This window comes from Poecile atricapillus, chromosome Z (assembly GCF_030490865.1).
Source record: "Poecile atricapillus isolate bPoeAtr1 chromosome Z, bPoeAtr1.hap1, whole genome shotgun sequence".
Taxonomy (NCBI): domain Eukaryota; kingdom Metazoa; phylum Chordata; class Aves; order Passeriformes; family Paridae; genus Poecile; species Poecile atricapillus.
In genome coordinates, this window is record NC_081289.1 from 29,784,153 (window position 1) to 29,808,463 (window position 24,311).

Sequence of the window (24,311 nt, forward strand, 5' to 3'; positions counted from 1 at the left end):
AGTTTTGCCTTGAGTCACAGGATGATGTGTCTCCTTTCACGAGGATGCACATGACCATTTGAAGGATTAGACACTTTGGACACATCAGTGAAGATTAATTTTGTTTCTCTGCACAAAACCCAGCACAAGGGGGACTTGAAGCACCACCCTTTCTCTAATAACCAAATTATAAAAGACAAAGGCAATGGAAATTATGAGGTATCCATGTTCCAACACCAAATTTTGCTTTTGGTTGTGGGACCCTCTTATCCATATCAATGGGAACTTTGTATCCCACATTCAATGGCAAAAGGTGGCCTCTTGCCAATGCTTTGAAAGTGCAGCTATTTATTTTTTTCTTTGGATCTCAGTGTACTTCAGCACCTGTAACCCATCCAGGAAGACAACAGTGTATTTCACAATGTCAGAGGTCCTGCTGCCAACTTAAAATTTGTGTCCAGATTCTTCCCTTTCTGTCAATACCAGTATTTTATTTCCCAATACTCAAATTCCTAGAACTGCTCTGTAGAGTAAAATGATGAAATAAAAAAATCTCTGCCTTTTCATGACTACTGGAACCTGGTATCTTTAGCAAAACAAATACAAATGCTCACAGAGAAAAATTTCTGTATCTCAGCTCTGTTTTTTAAAAATACTGTACTGCTCAATAATTGGGAGAATTTGCTTTCAAAATAACAGAAAAACACTAAGCATTAAATTACTAGAGGGTCAGCCTTTCACAGAATGAGTCAATCACAATATGATATGTGCATAGTGAAGCATCAAATAAGATGAGTAAATGGCACCCAATCTCAGTAACATTAAAAAAAGTCTGTATTTCTCATTAAGTCTCAATATTATTGTGTGTAGGAGAGGATTTGAGTCACAGGTGCACCTAATGCAAGAATTTTCATAATGGCTTAAGGAGAAAGACCATCAGGGCTCAAACAAAGGCAGTCTCTGAGGTGCAGCAGGACTTGAGCAACATGCACAAGCTGAGAAATAAAAATACACCTCATCAGCATGAGAATGAAAATGAATGCTGATAACACTCAAAGGTCATCACCGCCAGATCTCTGACTTCTTTATCAGAAAAAAACCCCAAACATTCCATACACTCAGACTGAGAAGACATAAATATTAATAGATGAGAGCAGCTTCAAAGTGGACATGGTGACAGGTGACAGAAGTCTGGACAGCTTGTGACTTTTAGGCAGGATCACCACCACCCTCCCTGATTTTATGGATACAGGCATCAAAGCTTGACAGTAGAACTTATGTGATATTCAGGCATCAGTCTGTACCTGAAAATACACAGACAGAAATTCTGACTAACAGCAATAATTTATGGCTGCTGGCATGACAATGGACCTCACTAAGAGCCATAAATAATCCTGATTTTTTGTCTGTTACCTATAAACTTGATTTTAAAACTCCCACTCAACCATCACTGAATTTCTTCTTATTCTCTCTATTGTCTTTGCATGTTTCAGTTTGCTGCATTTAGCCTTTTTAGTTTCTGTGTTTGTTTTCCAGTGAAGCATATGGAAAAAGAGGTATTTAATCTCTTCTGGCCATTCTCATCTCTTGGACCAGTAGATAACATGATAATGGGCAGCTGCAGCTTTTAGCAGCCTTGGTCTTTACTGGTTAAGACTGGAAAAGATTGCTTACATTTCTATTTTAATGTCACATTTGGTACAGGCTACTATGAAACCTAGAGCCCTGATGTTGAGTCTTATGACATGCAGGGGTGTGAACTGCACAATATTTAGTATTTTTAGCATTGAATATTTGCAATATTTTATTTTACTATAATTTATATTACATATTATTGAAATAACACTGACAGCTGTATGTGTAAACAGTGCTAACAGAAGAATTTGGATGCCTTTCTTTCATTTTGTTTAAACTTTGACACATGAAAATAATGGGGGTTTAAGCTGCAAAAATAAGCTATTTCTGTAGTAGATACTTTAAAACTATATAAAAGTTTTATTTACTTAGAAGTTAAATAGGTCCAGTACAGGTAATTAAACTACAAATGCAAAGATTTACAAGCTGCTTTTTTATTGTTACAGCCCCATTAAATGCAGCATAGGAAAATATTTTAAAATAGGTTTGAATTTGCGCAAAGTAGATAAATAAAACATATGGGAAATGTTATTTTATTCTGTATTTTGGCTATTAATAGAGGGAAAAAGTGCAGTCAGTAGCAGTAAACTGGATAATAAATTATCCTCCTGTAATACATGGAGGAGGAAGTTCTAGCATCAGTATTTCCTCTTATGTCTTCAACTCTATCCTGGCTTGAGGGAAGATATTTTAGAAACCCTCTTCCAAGAGCAAGATAAACATTTGTATTTATACATGCATACACATTAAAAAAGTTATTGTGTTTCATTTCTTGGGAACTATTCAGCCTGGGTTTTTGGTCTAAGAATTTGCTTTTAATTTACCCTGGAGTTTTTTTCCCCACAGAAAAAAAAATTGTGAGAAATTTACCACATTTGTTATTTTTCTTAAAATTTCTAAACAAATTTCTTCTAAATTGTTCTACACAGAGTGCTTTTTTAAAATGTGCAACATCACAGGTAAATAATACTAAGGCAGGATACGATGTAATATTCCAGCCAGTAGTGCTATCATGAAGTTAAGCACAAACTTGCAAAATATAAAATTGCATCTCATCTGGACTCAATAGTTGCAGAGAATTAACAGAATATTTTTTAAATTATGACTAAGGAAAAAATGTTGGTATGACATAATGGCTTATGCAATGTTCTGGATTAAAGTATTTCTTGCTTTTGGGTTTTGTTTTTTTTTTAATGAACAGTTGATACCCTGAGCAAAGAAGCTTCATACTCATTGTACAGATTAGAGAAGAGAAGCTTTCAGTAATCACATTGCCATATGGATTCATTTCTCTAAAGCCTATTTTTATCAAAATGTGGGTTATAGGCCAGTAAAAAAATCTCTTAATGAAGACATTTGAATCTGTGACAACTCATTACAGTTTCCAGGAAACATATCTGGCCTTCTTGGCATATTTCTCTGCCTGCAGAACCTAGATCAGAAACTATTCAGTTTCTTCCAGTGACTCTGGAAGTCACTGTTTCCAATCCATCAAACAGTACCCTCTTATAATCAATCAAAATGAAAGAAGTATTAAAAACTACTAATTATAAATGAGTGTGCTAAGCCAAAATAAATACATATGTTCAGCAGGCAAATTATTCTCAAGTTTTCTGACTCCTTTTCTGTGAATCAAATATGTAAGTATTGGCTTAATTTTGCTTACATCAGTAGTATTTTCTGAACTGAATTCAAGCCCATTTCCATGACTAATATTGAGGTTATATGTTCTTCTGTCTCTTCTCATTCTGATTCTTAAAAAGGAAAGTCAGAAACCAGAATCTACGGACTGACTGTCTTATTCAGAATTGTTGATCCATTTGAATACTCATTGATAGGTATCTGAGGGTTGGATAAAGCTTGCTGGTCAATGCAGAAAAAGGCAAAACATTCAGTATTGTGCTAGTGGAGCACAAAGAATGCACAATAATGTACAACACAACTTTGCCATCTCTAAGGAAAAACAATATCTAGTCCCATTTGGCTTTTCATAATTATTACAATTTATGTCTAGAAGTGGAACTTATCAGAGTCACTGAGCTTTTGATGGACCTTAAGAAGCAAAAAACATACTGAGAACATGCTGTATTTATAATTCTTCCATGCACCTTGTTCAGTGTGATTCAATTTTACCAGAACAACCCTAACAACAGGTGCTTGCCTTCAGTCATCTCCAATAACATCCTAACATCTTTTTTTATTTTCTTCTCTTAGGGATTGTCTTTGAAAGCTTAATTATCAATACTTTATGTGGACAATTTGAAATGGTAATAGTTCTTCTTCATCATTCTTTCATACTTATCATTGGAGACGTTCTCTACATGTATTTGATGTAGCGTTATTCATAATAGTTGCAATGTACTTGTAAAGAGTCCTTTAGCTAATGAAATTTAGATTCAAAGCTCAGTTAGATTTGTTCTAGTTAATGAAAAGAACAACATTCAGATAAATCTATCTCAATGCTACTAAACAATCTTATTGGCTTCCCAAGGGCCAAACACTGACACAGAAGTGCAATGCTGTGGTTTGGTTTCACCTCATTGAGCAAGATACCTACCACTATTGCGAATTCTTTCTTCTAAAAGGACAGTGTGTCCTGTAGGAAGTTTCCTGCTGAAGATCTCAGCTGAACGGAGGAACATGGCTTCTACTGCTGAGCCCTTCAGCAAAGCAATCTGGTCTTCATGATCAAGGGTTTGGAAGCCTGAGGACACATTAGAGACAAGTCAGGCAGCAAAAGAAAGAGTTCCCACTTCTTTCTGTCCTGAAATTCCTGCGTGTGAAGCGCCACACATCTGCATAACCTTGGTGCTGGTATCAGTAGGGTTGCTGAGTGCTGCAGACATTCAAACCTGGACTTCAAAAAATGACAGTGATTTGAACCTCCCCAAAGTTTATGAGGATTACACACATATTTCAGTGTTCATGGTACTTTTAGAGAGTAAACAAAGTGTGGTGTAGCATAACCAATAGTAAGAATTTTGTCTAACCTGATACTGCTCCATAATATCTTCTGTCGTGTTTCCACCAGATCTCTCTACATTCCTTTCCCACTCCCATGCTGCTTTCAGTGTTAAAATGCACCTTCCTTAGCTAAAGGGCACCTCTACCATATGCCCAGTGTTCAGCCTTGAGGTAACATGAGCCTGGGAGCTAAGAAAATGCTAATAAACTCAGATTTTCAGCGCTTGGCCATAAAACACTATGTAAGGACCATAAATGTTGGTGCCATCAAGTAGAGAAAGTTCTTGAGTGGGACTCACAGAATCTTTGCTATCAATATTTCCTGAATTCAGTGGATGTTATAACCTCAAGGCATTGCTAGAAATGCAGCAAAGGAAATGAAGTAGAGTCTAGCAAGTGTTAGCGGTAATTTAGAGGAAGACTATTTGGCATTGCAGCAATATATAAAAATAAAATCTCTCTACAGACACAATCCTTTCTCTGAGCATTTCGTTTGTCAATAGCTAAAGGGTGCCACATCTTGGAGTAACAGAGTTTGGATTGTTCAGCCTACTATTCTTCTGAGCACAAAACACCTTTTCTTTGTACAGTATCTAAAAAATGTGTAGAAGGATCAGGCATTTCTAAATAGTCTTTACAAATACACAAAGATTGCCAAAGGCAACAGAAAGACACCTAAGTGTTGCAATAACAAAATTTTCCCCAACACACAGGATATACCTGGCAGTTTTTTAGTGAATTCCACAAGAACCTGCACGTGACTGGTAGCCATTTCTGTTAAAATCAGAAAATTTCCTTCAGCGCTGAATTCCTCATTCAACTGTTAAAAATCAAACAGAATCTGTTAATTTTCACTGACATTTCATATTTAAGAGCATAAAATACAATATCTGTTAGATTGGACCAGGCAAGTGTTCCATCAACTTGTCTGCAATATTGTCAAAACCAAGTATTTTGGAAGGCAACATAAGAAGTAGACAGTGTCTTTTACTCTAGAAAATATTTTCAAGATTCCAGGCTGGTGTCTTTACAGAAAGGAAGCTTGACAATGGGTCAAACTCAAATCACTGCCTACACTGACAATGGAAAAAAACAAAGCTCCAATCAGCAAAGGTTAGATTTGATCACAGAAGTCTTATTTTAGAGCTGAAAGATTTTTCTTGACATTTAAGTTTGATAAAGGTGTGGTCTAATTTTTGACTGAATGGGAGAGATTCTACCCCACTTTCAGCATACTTTAAGTCCATAGTTTGCTCTATTTACTACACCTACTTTTGCTGACTACAAATACTTTTTGCCTTGTAATCCTCAGATTCATTATCAATTTTTAAAAAAAAAAATTATTTGTCAATATACTTACTAATTTTTTTGACACCTCCTGGGGTATTTGTTGTTTACTGTATGAATCCATAATATAATCAAGAAGTTTCTGCTGTTCTGGGGTAAATTCTACCTTCTCCTATACTGGCAAAAAAAAAAAAAAGCCCATCATGAAATGCAGTCATAGAAATGATGTAGCATTTCTTGTTTTAGGCAAAAGATATGCATCTATTTTTCACCATTTGGAGACCAAGGAGATAAGATGTTTGCTTGTCACTGAGGCTTTTACAGAATGGTACAGAAGAGAGGTCTATAATGTTTTTAAACTGCCTAGGTTTGTGTGGCTAATTATCAGAAATAAGGAAATTTTTAGCAAATAATGATCAAGTTTTAATATCACATCTCACTGTATGTGATATACATACCACCAAAAATACTGCATGGATCTTACAGATGCTTTACAGGGTTTTGACTAAAAATATCAGAACTACTATAATCAAGTATTTCCTTGACTTAATGGAAGATAGAGTTTTATTCAATACATGTAGCTCCAGAGGGTTTTCAATAATCTTTTTTTTATTCACTGCACTAGATGCATTTAACAAAAAATCACATCACCACTACTATAAGAACTATTACAAGAATTCTCTTACCCTATATATTTTAGTTGTAGAAGTTACTTGTTTTGCATCATGGCCTTCATTGTCTTCATTGACTGTCTGATCTGGGGGCTGCTTCACATTTTTCCGTAGCCTTTTTGACTTGCACTGTATCTCTGTTAAGAGACCTAGGACACATAATGCAACACAAAGCAATTTGATTTATATATGCCTGAGGCACCGAAGAGGTACACAAAAATGCCCTTTACACCAACAACCCCCTTACCTGTGCATGTCCTCCTGAATGTGTCATTATCTTTGGATGTGAGTCTACTGAGACAAGCTAGGCACACGCTATGGCCCACATGGAGCTTATCTGCAGAGCAAAACAATTGGTTCTGCTGACCCAGAATCCACACACTGAGCATGTCTGGGGTTTTGCTTTGGACCAGGTCTAATCTATTCTTACAGGCAAAAGGCCCATTAGTGTTGGGAATTTGCTGGATTGCACCTTTGGCTCAGTTTTATACAAGAGAAAAGCCTTTCCTGTGCTCCAAGACCTGAACCAAAGTGCAATAAATAAGAACAGCTGGAAGACTGTCATCAAAATAATGCTCTTTTGCTCTGATCCAAAAGAGTGATCAAGGTGCAGGTGTTCTTACACAGAGGGCCTTGGATACTTTCAATAATCTTTAAGCAATATTAGGTCTGTTGTGCAGAATCTTTGGGAAGAAAGCCTATGCAAAAGAGGGGACTCCCAGGCTGTAGCCATTACTGTGTCACTACACAGGTAGATCAACAGCTGAAAACGTAGACTCAGAAGAAACTCAGACTGGCAAACATACCTTTAAAAAGTATTTAAGAAGTAACCCAGCTGGTCTTGTTATTTTGCTTTTCATTGTATTAGAGAAGTGCATAAAGCCCTGGTTTTATTATAGAGTTTCACTTACAAAAAAAGGATTTTTGCATATGTAGTTTGGGATTTTTTCTTTTTTTTTTTTTTTTTTGTTCTAGACTACATTGCAGTACCTTGAAGCAGGAAGCATCCTTGTGTGGATGTCATAAAAACTATCAGTTTTCTTGTGCTAACAAAAGAAACAAACAATAGGTACCCTAGACAATATGTGAAAGAGAGTCAGAAATCACAAATGAAAAAGAAAACACCTAAGTATTCATCTAAAAATAAACTAATCAGCACAGGACTTCTTTTCTTTTCTTTTCTTTTCTTTTCTTTTCTTTTCTTTTCTTTTCTTTTCTTTTCTTTTCTTTTCTTTTCTTTTCTTTTCTTTTCTTTTCTTTTCTTTTCTTTTCTTTTCTTTTCTTTTCTTTTCTTTTCTTTTCTTTTCTTTTCTTTTCTTTTCTTTTCTTTTCTTTTCTTTTCTCTTTAAAAATGCAGAGCAGGAAAAGAGGCTCATTCAATGAGTATATGATGTGGAGGAAGATACCATGAAACCAATGAATCTCGTTGTGAATGTTTTTAATTTCCTGTTTAAGCCCTATATAAAATGACCTACCTGAACCCCTGAGAGAAGAGGAAATTTACATGATTAAAATAAGACCTGCAAAGAATACCTTGAAAGGTAGGAATAGGAATGATGGAGATAATAATTGGTATCAAGCCATGTAATTTGTGGTGCCACACAGTGCCATAGATTTCTTTTTCTAAATTATTCAGTGCATCCTTTGGTGCTATTAATGGGCTTGTGCTGTTTTCCACCAGCTTAGGATCTGGTCTATTGCCTTCCTAGGGAAAATTTGCTTTACATTTGCCTTAAGCATTAAGACAGATTTTTCTCATGCTTCTTGCTAATTAAGTATTACCTTGATATTTTATTCTGGCTCCATGTAAGTCATCTGAAAAATTTTTGTGTGAGACAGAATGTCACTTTTTAGCTCAGAGATACCTAAGTTTCAATGAGTATTAAATTCCAGGAAGAGTGGCAGAACCTGGGTCTTCCCTAGGTAGACATTTCACCCAAGAAACTTACAGTCTAGATCCTTTAAATGACTGAAATTGATGGGTAGTAATTTTGGTCTGTCTGTAGTTTGCACATAAAGGGCAGGAGAAAGATTGTTGAGTAGCTGTGCCATAAATATTTATAATACTTTAGCTCCTTGTTCCAAGGGAAAAAAAGAATCCACAGAGCTTGCAATTACAGTCTTACAAAATGAGTAAGTGAAACAAAGTTCAAGGTAACCTTTTATTTCCTAGTCATACTTTTTCAAATAAATGCCCTACACTACTACAAGTTTCATGTTTTACTGTCCTAGGTTGCCTTGAACTAAAAGCAATTATATGGCACACTCCTACTTTAAAGCCATTAAATGGTGCCTTGCCAAACATCCTCATTGCAGTGCATTAGAGCACACTTATGGTTAAGTCATGAGCAACACAAGATACCCTGTGTTTCCATTGCAGAGAGAGAGTCAAATGGCAGTGGCACCCACTGGCTTTTATTTCCCTTATGCCAGCTTGTGAAAGTGATAGGCCAATATAAAAGTTTCATGTGGTCCCAGTCAGTATTATTTACGCTGACCTGGTTGGTTTTTTTCAGCAGTGGGTTGTTGGGTTTTTTGCTGCACTGAGTGACTCAAGCTATTTTGAATCCTCAAAATTTTGAAACAGTGGATTGGGGGTGAGCTCCACAGGGGAGTTACTTTCCTCTAACAATGAAGGAGTTTTTTCCTTCAAATTGGGATCTGCTCATATATTTATGTATTGCACAAGAATATGTCCTATCTCAGGATCTTTGCAGCCTGTTCAATTTGCAGAATGAAAGATTAATTACATTATGCTGGCAACACCTTCGAAATATTGATGGAGCTTATTGTTTCTCATATAACCAACAGTTACTATAGCATTTTCTGATCAGATTGAAGGATAGAAATATATTAAAAATTCCACGTAGATTAATTTCCTGTATGAACCTAAATTGATTTCACACATACGTGTATGCTAAAGTGACTGGAGCCATCAAGAAAAATAAATTGTAGTCCTGTTCATGGAAGGCAAAAGAGCAGATGTTTACAGAGTATTTTCAGGGGCAAGCTTACAAAAATAGTGCTATAACTCAAAGAAGAGCTTTAAACATGTTAAAAGATGCACTCCAATATCCCCATTATTCTAAGTTATCCAATTAGAAGCTAAATAAAGTTTATAAACTGTCAGTCTGAATAGAATATTTTTCTTAATATGAAACATTATTAAAATCCATCAGGTTCATTTCTGGAGACCTATGTGTCTATGAGTTCTACCTATGTGTCTATATGCAAGGCAGGAAAATCTATAGCACCATGAGAAAAGCTAATGAGACTATAAAAAAGGGCTAGCCCTTACCCAGCTTGGCCTGACTGCTGGGTGAGGTCTGGGAACATACATTTGGCAAGTCCACAGAAACTTCCTGCTAGCAACACTCCCGCTCTTTTCTTGAAAATGGCATTATGTATGTGCCAAAACTTGGACTTGGCCAGCAAGAACTTGACTGGGGGAGCCCCAGAAAGAGTAGGAAAGAAAAGCACCAGGAGTTTCCTGCTTTGGCTTCCATAACACTGCAAACCCCTCACTCCTGGGGAATCCCCCACGGACTCACTTCCCCTGCTCCTTCCCACGCACACAGAGTAATAGCTGGCATCCAGTGCAGGACTGGCCTTCCTTCACCATTTGCCCAGCTCCTATGCCCTCGCATTCCTGACCGCCAATTAAATCCCATTGCTTAAAAGTGCATTTGTCTTCCAACAAGGTTTGATGCACAGGCACGGCATCTTCCTTCATACACTTTCCACCTGCCAAAAGACATCTCTTGTAACTTTATTATCGAGACCAGACCACTCAAGCAAATACAGTATTGAATGCCCACTCTGACTAGATGATGCAAATACCTGTATACATACATTCAGCTAACATTCCCATCTGCTTGCATTTCCTTAGACGGCACTCCTGACATTTTCTCCTCATGTACATGTCCATCTCGCAGTTGCCTCCGTTTTTACACTTGTATACTGCATTTTTTGTGATGCTTCTTCTGAAGAAACCTGCACAAAACAACAGTGATGTAGATGAAAGAAAACTCTCAGAAGAAAATGTCATTGAGGTGAAGTTCACCTCCATCTGCACTGAATTTTCTGAATGACACGTGTTCTGCCAGACCATCAGCTTCTTTCAGCGCCTGGATGACTACATTCTTGATCCTTGTACTGACAACAGTGCCCAAGTCATATAATTTAATACATGAGCCCAAACACTAGATGTTAGTCCAAAGTCCTGGAATTGTGAATGTTGGGAAAATTCAGACCCAAATCTGAAACCTGCCAGTAGCAGGCTGAGCACCAGCACTAGAGCCATAGGGTGATACATACAAACAGCCAGTGAAAAAACAAAAGTCTCTTAAGTCTCTTGAGGTACCAAATGTGCAGAAAGAGAGCTGAGTAACTCTTCACCCTTCCCCCAGTTCCTGGGAGCAACAGAAGCTCCACATACTGGTCTGCTCACCCACCCCCAAGTTTAATAAGGAAGCTGCGCTGTATCTACCTATTGTACATGTGGCCTCCACCCCTGTTTACAGTAGATACTCCAGTCTTATTCACTAAGTATTGTCCACTTGATGAGTTAAGTAGTCACCTAATTTCACCTGCACATGCAGTTCTACTGTTATCGTCACTGGATTCACTAAAAAATTGCACAACAATCGCTGCAAACAGCACCTGATACAAGAAACTGAGAGGACCCCTCCTAAGTCTGTCCAAATCTCCTATTTGGCTGCTGCCCATATGTGAGAGCAGCACTGTGGAAAAAACGTGGGGTACATAAGACTCTAAATGTGATTAAATAAGGGTCATCACAAAGTAACAGAATCTTTGCTATCTACGTTTCCTGAGTTTTTAGTGTTACTTACTGTGCCATTGTAATTTTCTTACACTGCCCTTCACATGGCAGAGACTATTCAGCATCAGCTACAGTGGAAACCAGTTTTCCTCCCCATGTGAGGGCACGTTTCTGAAATAAACTCCTGGGAGCTTCTGCTGCTAAATCACTGATTTATACTGTGCTTCAAACTAGAGCTCTGTGTACATTTATATTAACCAGAGCTATTCAAAGAGCTTTTGCTTTCTTATCACCACTGCCTGGCACAATAAAGCTATTGTCTTCCAACCTGGCGCTCTGATGCATTAAAAGGGGGACCAGATAAGAGCCAGTCTCCAGTACTCAAATCATAGAGCAAATTCAGTTGTGAATCTAAAGGATTGCCTGTGTGTTTGCAGAATTGTGCATTGTCAGATGACAATTTCCCGAATTTGACCCATGGATTTATACTTGCCTAATCTCTTCCAAGCACCAGGGTGTAGCAACCAGTAAAACAATTCCACTACCTGGTCACAAAAAGTCTGGCATTTCTCTAAATCTTCTATAGTTCCTGCTTGAAATCTCCTCTATGCTGTCTGTTTTATTGGCTGCTCTTCAAACAAACACAGTTGACTGGCATCAGTCTCTTTTGAAATGCAGATTACTTAGAACCTCCAGAAGCCCCAGGCATTATTTTTATTCATCACTCACATGGTTTTAATACATTACCATTTACTGGTAAGGGAAGGAAAAAAAAAGCTGGATTTAAGCTGCAAGTTCTCACTGCCAGTTAAAGGCAATTGCTTTATATAATTTATAATTTTGTTTGTTAATTTTAAGTCCTGCAGTTTATGACATTAATTAGTAGTAAATGTTGAAAAGCTCTGCACAGATATTTATAATATTCTAAGACTGATTGATCACTCTATCACTCAACCTACTCACAAGGTGTGCATTTACTCCTTCATGGAGAAAGAAAAATAATTTTGGTAATTTTTTTTTTAAAGATACGTAATAAAGAAGAGGCAAAAACATGGATGCAAAAGCTAGGAACAATCAAGATTCAAGCTGCCAAATAATTTTTGTTGAAAACTAAGGTTTTGAAAAAGTGAAATGATGTGAAATGAAAAGTGATTTTTTTTTGGCAAAAGCTAGTTTTAACCGTATTCTTGCTTCAGTTTTTTGGGGAAGGGACTCTTGAATCATTGTCTTCTTGAACAGACTTCATAATTAATTTTGAAATTAGCTTCTCATATGAACAAAATTTCTGTGTTTATTACTCAGTACTAATTCAAAATTAACTTAAACTGCTAGAAATACTTATATATGGCTTTCTATAACAGGAGAAATTTATATAAGGAGTACTATAATTCAAAGGTAAGACAGAACCAGCTTATGTTAAACTAACAAAGGGTTAGTATACCCAAAAGCTGAAGGTTTTTCTGGTACAGTCTAACTTTCATCTGATCTCGCCAAATTACAAAAAGCTCATGTTGGCTGGAAATGTTGAATTTGCTTTGTTCTCAGAGAGTCATGAATATAATTAATTATGGTAGAGCTGCTCCAATGTTACAATGCTGATATTTTACTTGCGGAAATTATGAAAGTTGAAGGAGGGCAGTTGTAAAAAGAGTAGATGAAAGCTTTGGAAATATCTCTGTTTGGCATCCTGATGGGTTTTAAATCTAAAAGTTTTTGAAGTTCACAGTTGCTAACAAAGCACCTGCTCTGCTCTCTCAGACTATCAGGACATCTTCCAGGGTTCCTTCACCCCATGCCCCCATGGGGGTGTTAGTGTGAGGAGATTAGAGAGGAACCCTTTGCAAGAGTCATTCTAGTCTGGTGTGAGACACATCAAGCAGTACAGGAGTGGTTTGAATGCTGCAAAAACTCCTACTGTAAGCCTGCATGGAGGGGATGTGTAACTAGTTTTTCACAGAACAATAGAACGGCTTGGGTTGAAAGGGATCTCAAAGATGGGTGCTTTTTGTTTCAACAGAACTTATTCTGTGGCTTTATTAAACAAGCAGAACATTGTGTCACACTTGTTCTGTAACACCTAGCAATGGCCCTTAATACCCTGTAAAACTATCCAGGCTGAGGCTGTAATAGAAGGACTTTCATGTCAGTCTGCAAAGATTGTTTTAGAAATGGTCTCCACAGTAGCAAGTTTAAAACAGTGTATTGCTCCTTGTACTGTAAATATTATGCAAAATACTAATGAAATAGTTCATACATATTTGTTAATGGATGGTAATATATTAAAAAATATATACATATATATATATCTCAGTACATACTCCTGCCAATATTTTCAGATGAATATTCTCATGAGGACAATAGATAAGGTACTAATATTGTTCCATCTGCCCAAGACAGAACACCAAAGAAAAGGGAAAGTGTTGCTGAATGCACTACCCAAGAACGAAATTTAAAAAAATAAAATTAACATATTCATCACAGAGGATTGAATCCCATAAAAATATGTGCAAAGCTTCTTCCTTTGAATAAGAACACCCACTGCATCAATGGAGGAGAGGTGCTGCAAGGTGATCATTAGTCCTACAGAAAGGAACCTGCATACCATTTTGGATACACATTGAGCGTGAATTAGCAGTCTTGCTGCCAAAAAGAAGGGATAATCTCATACTGAGGTGCAAGACAGACATGTGAGGTAGTTATCCTACTGCACTGATAAGAGCACAACTGAAGCACAGAGCCTAATTTTGGTGTCCATGTTTTCACATGTATACCCCTGTGAAGAATTCCACAGATATCAAGAATGATCAAGAGATCTAGGAAACATAGTATCTGCTTTGCCTTGTCAGACAGAATTACTGTTCTCAGCATATCTCTGTACTGAATCAGCTGGTACTTTAGTCACCTTTAAAGTTTATTGTAGAAACAGAATCCATTATCTTTAAGTAATTCAGCTTTTACTATGTTTGATCAAGGGTACTATTCTTTCTAACTGATGTTGCAGTCATGAAACAGAACAAAAACATAAAATAGATTATCCCAATAAAGCAGTAAAATTACAGTTACATAGAGTGATTCAAACTGAATCAGTAGGGAAGTGGATGCACTTTTCCTTTCCCCGTGGATTTTAGTCTGAATATTTACCTGATAGCTTTAACTTTTCTTCTAGAAACATTGTATACATATTTCAAAGTGTAATTTTATGTCTCTGAAAAGTTTCTCACACATTTAATACTGAAGTTAATAAAGAGGAGGAACAGCTTACTAACAGAATAAATGTATCATTACTTGGAATAGTCAAATCACGATTGAATTTAACCTGATTTATAATGACAACCTTAATATGAGTTAATTCACAGTTTTTGACTTGGAGACTATTTACTCAGACAGCAGAAAGAAACTAATCTCTTATTTATTGCAATTATTGAGATAAGCTGTGTGAGCCTTGGCTGTATTCATGTTTCAAGTGCTCAACTATTGTGATCTGTTTTTTTCTGTTCATTTTTCTGGCCATAATGTACCTCAGTCACAAATTATATTATACCTCTTCAGGTATAATATTTGACATAACCTCCTGTCCCTCTCTGCTAAAATATCTGACAATCATGTTTACCATAACAGCAGTGATTTTCTACATCACATTTATCCTGATAATAATATGTAAATAATATTCTTCTAAGAAGCAAGATATTTGTCCTACAGATACATTCTTCTTCCTGAAGAAACTCCCTCCCTAGAGATAGGGGCTATCCTTAGAAGAAAGTATAGAACTAGAAATCCTTTCCTTTCACAAACCTGAAATATCACACACCCATCATATCCTCTGGGAGCAGGGGGAAAGAGAGTCCCTGGGAACAGCCTGCAGGTGGGGGCTGACAGCTTTTGCTTCCCTTCAATGCCCACTACCAGAGGCACTTGGGCTGGTTTTTAGCTATCTTCTAGGGCAGCCTGGCACTCAGCTCCCAGGGGCCTCCATGGGCTTGTTCCTTCCACAGGCAGAGAATGGCATGAAGAGCTTCCAGGGAGAGCAGAGTCAGGCTGCCAGTCTCCACAGAGAAGCTGTCCTTCAGTTCACCAAAAGCTAATGGTGCTCAAGAGCCGTAGGTTGGCCTGTTATGCTGTGTAACCGTAAGGCAATGGTAGAAGACACTGGCAGTCTGTCTTGGGGAAAATATAGTATAGGGTACACAGGATCCAAATGTAAATCTCTAAAATGCTTAATGATTTGTATAAAATTAACAAACCCAAAACACCTGAGAAGCTGCTGTGCCTATTAGCTGAATGGATTTCATCCTACCTTTACATCCTTCACAAGTAAGGGCATTATAGTGATACCCAGAGGCTTTGTCACCGCAGACCACACAGAGCTCTTCTCCTTTCACTCTTCCTGTGGAGTGACCCAGTCTAGGCTTTTTGGCTGCAGGGATATCCATTATCTCTGTCTCCCTTGTGAAAAAGGTCTCTGAGGGTAACCTCCTGAGTTCATACATCCCAGAGGAATACCATTCCTCATGCTGCGGAGGGTAGAAGCCTAGGTTGGAGTAATAAGGTGGCGATGAGATCTGAGGCTGAACTTGGGGAAATGGCACATTGTTGTACTGTGCATAAGGTGACACATCTGCCTCTTGCACTGGAGAACTCATTGGTTCTGAAAGGACACCTGGAAAATAATAATGCAAAACCAATTTCTATTACTACCATGAAATTGTAGTTATCAGAGAAGTTTCCACTTCCAGACATCTATCTCAAAAGCCAGGCACAAACATAAAGACTGCATTATCTAAACTCAGATTTGCTACACAAATACACTGCAAGAAGTTTCAAAAATAATTTATTCATTCTCAGACATTCCTTTATAATTGGTGGAAATGTCCGACACTGGCAGTTACACAAAAAAAAATCTTGAAAAACGATGTGCAGGTAATAGTATAATTGTTCAGTTTACAAGAAAGAGGAACCCCACCTCAGAGAAGTTAACAGCCCAAATTAGGCCTAAAAGCAGAATGGAAGAAATCCAAACATGGCAAAAACCCCATGATATTGGCAAAGGTTAAACCAAGGCTCAAACATCATGCTAATTTGTATTTAATTCTGAATGAATACATCGATGCAGACAAAAACTGCACTAGGGAAAAATGACAAGGGTAAGGCTTAATTAGAAGACAGAAAACATGAAATAAACCTTCAAGAAGAGCCTGAAATAGTAAGGTGAGGTTACCAGGGAAGAACAAGAAAGATACTCCTTCTATAAGTGGTGAAATGCAACCTTCTCACCATCCAGCCTCCGGCAGCCAGCCAGCCTCTGCAGCCTGGTCCCCTGCCCCTACCAGCCTGTGCCATTCAGTGCAGCTGTGCAGCTCTCAGAGGAAGCACCTCTGAAAGCCAGCATTAGTCACCTCAGAGCCAGCAGCAGACCTGGCAGTGGCACAAGGAGTGGCAGCCTTTCCTGTTGGGATCAACATGGTACCTGGAAGTTACCTTAACCTTGCTCATTAAATAGCATATTTAAAACTGCAGAAAACTGAACTCTCATTTCTTTTCTGCACTCCAAGCACAACAACATCCAGCAGTCCCTGGATGGTGTAGGTAAAATCAAGTCCACATCACACAGCTGAAAAGCTGAATTTAAAAGTTATTTGCAAACTATTTCTTATTTTTTTTTGGAGACAGACACGTCTTGCTGCTTCGTGAAATCACTGACTCAATTCCTTCAATAGTTCCAAGAAGAGAGGAGAGTCTGTGAAAAATAGAGCATGTTTCCAGGAAGGTGACCAGTCCAGTTTTTTTTTAATCAACAGCAACATTTACAAGGAAACCATAGATTAATGTTCATTGATGACCATCACTTACCAGTGCTTCAGAAGAACTCCAAAAACATTTTTGCTGACATAAAATTGGTCCCAGATAAGTGCCCTTCTTTTATGAGAAATTAAAAACAATGAAGAAGTGCTAACAATTAAGAAGAGGAAACATCTGTTATGATGTAAATAATTACAATCTACAGTGGGGGATCCAGTTAATGGCAGAAACCTTTTAATTACACCTGCTTTTTCACTTTCAAGGTGTCACACTCTTGCTCTGCAGCTTTCTGCCCCTCCTATTTTACCTTGCTGCAGAAACCATACAAGTGTTTTGGGTTTGTGTGATCACTCTATTATTGCTCACAGCACATCTTTGCCAATAACAAGTGTTGAAGTCCCAGTTCTAGCATAAGCAGCCAGATGTACGTCTGTAAAAATGTGACACATTGAATAATGGTGCCCTTTATTACCAGCAATTAGTTTATGGTTGCATTTTGTTGCTCCAGAAGAGGCCAGGGCACCAAGTGCTACAGTGGCAAAAGCAGAGTAGCAGAAGGCACTCCCCAAATCCAAGGTTATGCCATTTAAACAAAGAGTACAGACACACAGAGGGCATCTGGGGACTCTATGAAAGAGCCTGGAAGTGACATTACAGCTTCATGCATCAGATGTAAGCTGTCACTGATACCTGCCAGCCACAGTGGTGACAAAACAAGTAAAGGGTGAGGACAACAAAGATTTGATATCCAGTATAGGTTTAATGAGTCTTTGGCTGTATTTACCGCTTGTTGAGACTGCTGCTCCTGAAGACTGGTCAAGGTATTTCAGGTACAGAAGCTGGGGTTAGTTGTGGGATACACAATCGCTCAGTCTCCCTTTGGAAAGGAATCTGCTCGCTGTGGAAACCTAAGTTTTCATTTGCTTATTAGTAATTGGTTAATTGAGTTTTCTAAAAGAAAGTGGGATAATCCCAAAATGGAAAGGAAGAAACTGTTGATTTTTAGGTTTCTGCCATACACAGGGAACTCCACAAAAGCTGTATACCAGCCTCTTGAACTGCTTGGGCCTCTGAAGGAGCAAGAAGAGACAGCAACATTCCTTCCACAGGAAAAAATCTCAGGGCTTGTTAAAAAAACTCAGGGCTACTAAAGAACTGCAGCACATCCTGAGACAATACTGGGGGTTTATTTAAACAACTGTAGAGCCATTTGTGTTACAAGTATGTTGAGAAAAATCTTCCCAATCATTAGTTCTACTCTGTTTCCAAAGGAAACAAACAAAAAAATATGAGTCTTAATTAATGAAGTTAAATACAGGGAAAAAAAGCCAAACAGCCCACCTCCTTTTTTCTTTCCATCAGACACATCATTAAACAATTTAGCTGAACTGAGTCCATGCTCAGATCAGTGGAAGGGAAAAGGAAAAACAGAGAGGTTTGAAAGAGACTGAGAACATGGTCTTGTTTTACACAAAACAGACTGACAGCTTAAACTCTGGGAAGTCCTCAAAGACCAGTATGATTTTTGAAGATAATTAGGTTGCAACTGTGTAGGTTTTCCCACTTTAGCTTGAAGTTTTGAGGGTTGTTTGGTTTTGTTTTGGTTTGTTTTAAGTAGACCTGAGCATCGTGATGTACCTGTAGACCTGTACATGAGAGTCTAGACCAAATAATTTCTTATCACAAAAGAAAAGTAATCTTATCTTACCCAGCAGAATGTACATAAGCTTTTCTCCAGATATATGTATTAGTAGAGGTCTGGGACAGACTGGTCTCATGCAACTAAAACATGAGCAGCCCAGTAAAATCATTGCAGTTGCAGTACTATAAGCAGTGAAAGTGAAATCAGAAATGAGCTCACTGGACTACACCAACATTTTGTTTGTGTGGTCTTAAATATTTTGAAACATTTATCTCTTTTTCCTTTTGGAAGGATACCTTTCAGATTTTTAAGGAAAGAATATTTAAGCAAGCACAAATATTAAGTTACTTACACCTGCAGATTTTTTTCTATTTGCAAATTTTATATTTTGTAAATAAGCATTTTTCAATTAAAGCCGTTCACAAAAATATCAAAAGCTTACTAAAAAAAGTGAAACCTTCACATGCATGTGATCATTGTTTTTCAAATATTTTTTCCACTTGCAACTAAATCTTATTAGAGAGTTTTACTTCTGTTACTTTAAGTTTTTACACAGAATATTTTACATGAAACTTTAAAAAATATTTGAATTGTATAAATATTCTTTGAAGGTATAAAGAAACTGTTTTCAGTTCACAGAATTATACTGAGATTCTTTGTAAGCTAAAGGTGATTTTATGCAGAATATTACAGAAATTACAGAAATTACAATGAGATCACATTTTAAAGTAAAAGTTATTGTTCCACTAATATAAAGTTCAACAAAGAGAACTAAATTCTAATCAGGCTTAAAATATGAACCCCTGGCTCTCCTTCGTTATTCCGGAAGGAACATAATAAAATAAAAATATTCAGAATTAGGTAATTCAGAAATCACAGCATAGCCATTAATAAAATTCTGGTTTAATTCTGAACAAATTATTTGCATATCTTTTGAAGATCACTTGGTTTAAAAAAATCTAATAGCATCCTACCATTTCAATGAAGAGTGCAAGAATAGATAACAAAAATGTCCAGGTGAGAATATGGCAATATCCTACCTCAGGCTGTTTTCAGTCTGACCATGCCTTGACAAAAAATATTCTCCTTAAGGTGCCTCAGTCCTCATTTCTCTCTTTTTCTTTTTACGTCCTAAAGTCTATATATACGTGAACCTTCTTTAGTCTGCTTTGTCTGTGTCCTGCTCACTTCTTTACTGTGAGAACTTTCTTTAAGACTAGAAAGGAGTGATACAGACCAGAGGTTATATAGTTTACTAATTAACTTCATTACAAGCAACTTGTTTGTAAAAGCCGGAAACAATGTCTGTTCCCAGTATGGATTTACTTGGATAAAATGTGGTCACCAGTTTGAGAGGATGCCTCCAAGTAGCCTAACCATTGTATTTTTGTACCTATTGTGGTTTAGTTACAAGAAAATTCTGTATCAATAAATATTTGGTAAGGTCAGGTGGTTCTGTGCAATTGATTAACCACTCCAGTATCACAGAAAGCAAGTTTTTTTAAGTGCAGAAAGGTTACGTTCTCAAAAAAAGGCCAAAGTGCTCAGACCACACTGGACACACCTGTATGACAAGATAGAATGGTTTGGGCTGGAAGGGCCATAAAGATCATCTAGTTCCAAACCCTGCAATAGGAAGGGTCATCTTCCTCTTGAACAGGTTGCTGAAAGCCACATCCAATCTGTCCTTCTCATTAAATTTTTTACTCACATTGCTCCTCTGTTTCGTTTGGCTCTCTTAATAATTATTATGCTTCCAATGTTTTCTGTTTTAATTTGTGCTGGTTTGTTTCTCTTTGATTTGGGGGTCAGTTATGAGCCTAATTATCTTCTCTGCAGGGATGAAGCCAGATGTTGCATCAACTGCCAGGTGGTGCTAACGACAAGAAGTTATTTAACATATCTTATGATCCTGAAGCTGTTTAATCGGTTTGGACACTTGACCCAAGCAATTTTTTATTACTTTTATTACTGTTGTTTATTAAAAAAGAAAAGAAAACAAAACCAAAACCAAAAATCCCAAAAACCAAACAGTGGCAACAACAACAACAAAAAAAAAAAACAGGAACCAAAAATCCACAAACCAAACCAAACAAAAAACCAGAAAAAATATGCAGATTTAACTAAAAGGAGTCAGCCTTTTAAGCTCTTCTTAGACACTGTTCTGTGTCCACAACAATTTTCAATGATATTTGTTATCCTTTCATTAAGAAGTTTAGCTATAATGGTTCTTTTTCCCCTTTGTTGCATGTAATTTATTTTTTTTTATTCTTCCTCATCCTTTTCAGTACAGCTTGTAAGAGTGTTAATTTCCCACAAAGCCTTCTTTCCCAACTAGGGACATGTACAGTGAGGGTGGCATTTCTTGTCTAGTGATATTTTAATGTCACATTCCAAGGAAACATTTTCAGGCCATCAAAAAAATACTTGAAATACCTGAAAATACTTGAAATAAGTCTTCATTCGAACTAAGCATATAATTTTTTTTCAGCTTCTTAGAAATAATTCCATTTCTGATATCTGAAGTTTCACATTTAGTATCTTGCATACTAGCAGCTTCTACATAAGATGCTTTCACGGAAAATAGAACAGAGCTAGTACTTTAGAGGCCTGCTACTTACTTATCATAGAAATGATAGTTTGAGTCACATACTCTATATATTTCAGGTGCCACAGAAATATAAAACCTTTCTAAATCACCTGAGGAGAGAGAGAGAAAGAAAAGCAGATTTGCAGGAGGACAGGGTGGAAGGGGAGGACCCTCACTCTAGCTAGGCTAAAGATCCCTCCTCATTTGCATTTTGAGGCTCTTTTCCCAGGGGCTTAAACTGCAGAAGTGATAAACTATAGTTAAAACACATTTAAAATGGCAGCATACAATTTTCATCTACTGAAAGGTAGAAAAGCTTTTTCCTGAAACCTGCTGCATCTAGAAGTCTTGAGGCTAAGGATGTAGAAGTGCCCTGGAATTACCATGGTGATGAGGCTCAAAGCACAGGCAACTCAGAATTGACATTTCTTTTGAAAGAGCTGAACCTGGAGCTAATGTTTGGAGATGCAATTAGATTTGCTTCTGAAGGTCTAAGAACACTCTCCCCATAGACTGAATAAAGCATAGTGAAAACAAATATATTTCCAAGTTTTTTTATAGAATGTGAGTATGCATCTTTGGGTAGAGGAGACTGGTTTTTATAAAGGGTAATGTTTGTAAGCCAGCAATTCTTCATTTTTGAGCTGCAATGTATGAAAAGACCTAAAAGAAACACGCATTATAAGGACCATCTAAAAGAAAAGCTTTCTTCCTGTTTTCTGGGGTACACAAGTCACTTCCTGCCAAAACTGAATGTCAAAAATTGCAAATAAATTAAAATGATAAATAATTGAGAGGCAAAACCATTCCCTACAAGTGTTTTGCCTAGATGGAGTCATATTTTCAGAATGAGTAACTTTCTCTGTGCACTTGGTTGCATATTATTTCTGATAGGCTTTCTTCCAGCTATAAAAGCAAAACAGACACAGTATTAGAGTGACACTCTACAAAACAAAAGTCAGCTTAAGTGAAACACAGCAGGAGTGCTAAGTTTTCTTCCTAATGGGACCCTTTATTCAACTCCTTAATACATTATTTCTTTCTGTTACAGAAATGTCAGTTTGAATTAAATCTCCATTGTGATAAGCTCTGAACACCTAAAATGAGAGACACAATCCCTCTTGTGACAAATTCACAATTTGTAAGTAAGATTACCCTGTGGAGGAAAAGTTTTTTATATTCACATTCTTGTATTTTCAAGCAACATTATAATTATTCCTTAAAAATAATGAAATAATTAATGAAAACTTAGATATTGGGGGGGAAATTTCTTGACAAAGCCCGGAAGTAGCTCAGGTATGCAGGAGTTTTGAAAGATGACTGGATATAAGATTTGGCGCCCTAGATTTGAACATCATTCTCCTCTCTATACATTGAACATCATTATCCTCTACATCATGGCTTGACATTGGAATTAAGAGGTAACAAAGGAGTTGTCTAGCTGCTAGCATATATTTCTTTTAACAACTCCACAACATTTCTCCAACCAAACCCCAAAACAAAGAGGGATAAAAGCCAGTAACACACAATAATGGAGTGGGTTGTGCTTATCATTAGTGAAAAAGCCTTAGTTTAGCTGTATGGAGCCAGGACACTGCAAGTGGTCTGACTTGTATAGATGATGGTCCTGACTTCTAGGAGCTCTGCAGCTGGAGTGTCTCTGGGTGCCAGAGCCCTTCCTCCCATGTCCCAGGCACTACTCTTGTTTCAGACAGGTGAAACTGGAATGTGTTCGGTTTTTCCAATACTCAAAAAGTGAGAATTCTGGTCTTATTTGGACTGTAAACTTCTGAAGTGTTGCAGCATTTTTTGGAGGTCTGTATTGCATTTGAGGCCTTCAATGCATCAAAACTCACTCAATGAAAGACACACTCTTTGTCAAATGAAAGGCAAAAAAATGTATTATTCTCTTTTTTTTTTTAGCAGTACATATATCAGAAAATAGCTTGCCCATGCTTATAAAATATTGACCAAGAATTTTTCACTCATTAACAAACTCATGCTTAGCCTTGAAAAATTCAGTGGAATTGGAGCAAGGAGACTTTCCAACCTGCTTTATAAATTTTCTTGTGCACTGAAATTAATAGGATAAGTTTTTAATGGTCTTAATAAGACAAAGATTTTAATTTAGGTGAAATTACTTTCATAAATTTGCATAATATGACAATGCAAATATATTGCACTATAATTTCATTACAGATTAACTGGAAATATATCTGCTCAGCTTGATTTAAGTGACTCACATGAAGGCAACATCCAGCCTCCATACAAAGGTCTGGTTTTGCCGAATGATCTCCAGTATTAGAGGTGTCACAAAAACAACCCACAGTTTCTGCTGTGAGAAGTGATGAGAGCAACAATGTGCAGGATTACACTAACACCACAGATCTATTGTTTGTTATTCTTCTCATAAGTACTGAAGATTCAAGAAGGTTGGCATGTTTCAGCCACATATCTTTGACTTGAAATTTCAGTTCATTTTCTTCTAGGTTTCTGAGTATAGGACAGCTTGCAATTTCAACCTAAATTGGTGACTTACCAAACAAATGAGGACCTTCAGCAAGAGGAAATCCATCAGCACCAGCCAGCTGATGATGTCCTATTAAATTCATTTCAGATCCCATTTATTCTTCAGTTCAGGAGGAATATGCTGATTGAACAGGAGGTTGAATAGAGACCCTGAAACATATGAAGCAAAAATAATATTTATAGCAAGATAACTAACTTTAGTGTACCTAGTGTAAAGCAGGATACAGGAGGTTGTTTCAATATTTGCTGTAACAAACATTGTCTTGAAATTACAATACCTAATACAGCCTTTAAGTAAAATGCTGGGTTTTTTCCGTGCTGTGGCATATTTTATTTGCCCTCTTTCTGTTCATTTTAAATTAATAGTGGTTCATGCCCAAATTTATTCAAATATTCAGACAGAAACACTGGCCCAACCTCCTGAGGGCATGTTGC

At 37.1% G+C, this 24,311-nt stretch overlaps 1 protein-coding gene across 2 annotated transcripts in view; it reads right to left on the reverse strand.

Annotated features, from left to right (window-relative positions):
- Nucleotides 1-24,311, reverse strand: part of LOC131573642 (bile acid receptor-like) — a 35,783-nt gene that overhangs the window by 6,421 nt on the left and 5,051 nt on the right. Inside the window, exons 2-8 of one of the 2 annotated variants that reach the window (XM_058827793.1) lie at nt 23,887-24,026; nt 15,614-15,976; nt 10,377-10,529; nt 6,552-6,685; nt 5,939-6,037; nt 5,299-5,398; nt 4,172-4,318 (exon numbers count right to left, since the gene is read on the reverse strand). In XM_058827793.1, coding sequence (XP_058683776.1) covers nt 4,172-4,318; nt 5,299-5,398; nt 5,939-6,037; nt 6,552-6,685; nt 10,377-10,529; nt 15,614-15,976; nt 23,887-23,971 — 1,081 coding nt within the window. In that variant the 5' untranslated portion in view covers nt 23,972-24,026. The remainder of the gene's footprint in view (nt 1-4,171; nt 4,319-5,298; nt 5,399-5,938; nt 6,038-6,551; nt 6,686-10,376; nt 10,530-15,613; nt 15,977-23,886; nt 24,027-24,311) is intronic. The other variant, XM_058827794.1, reaches the window with a different exon arrangement.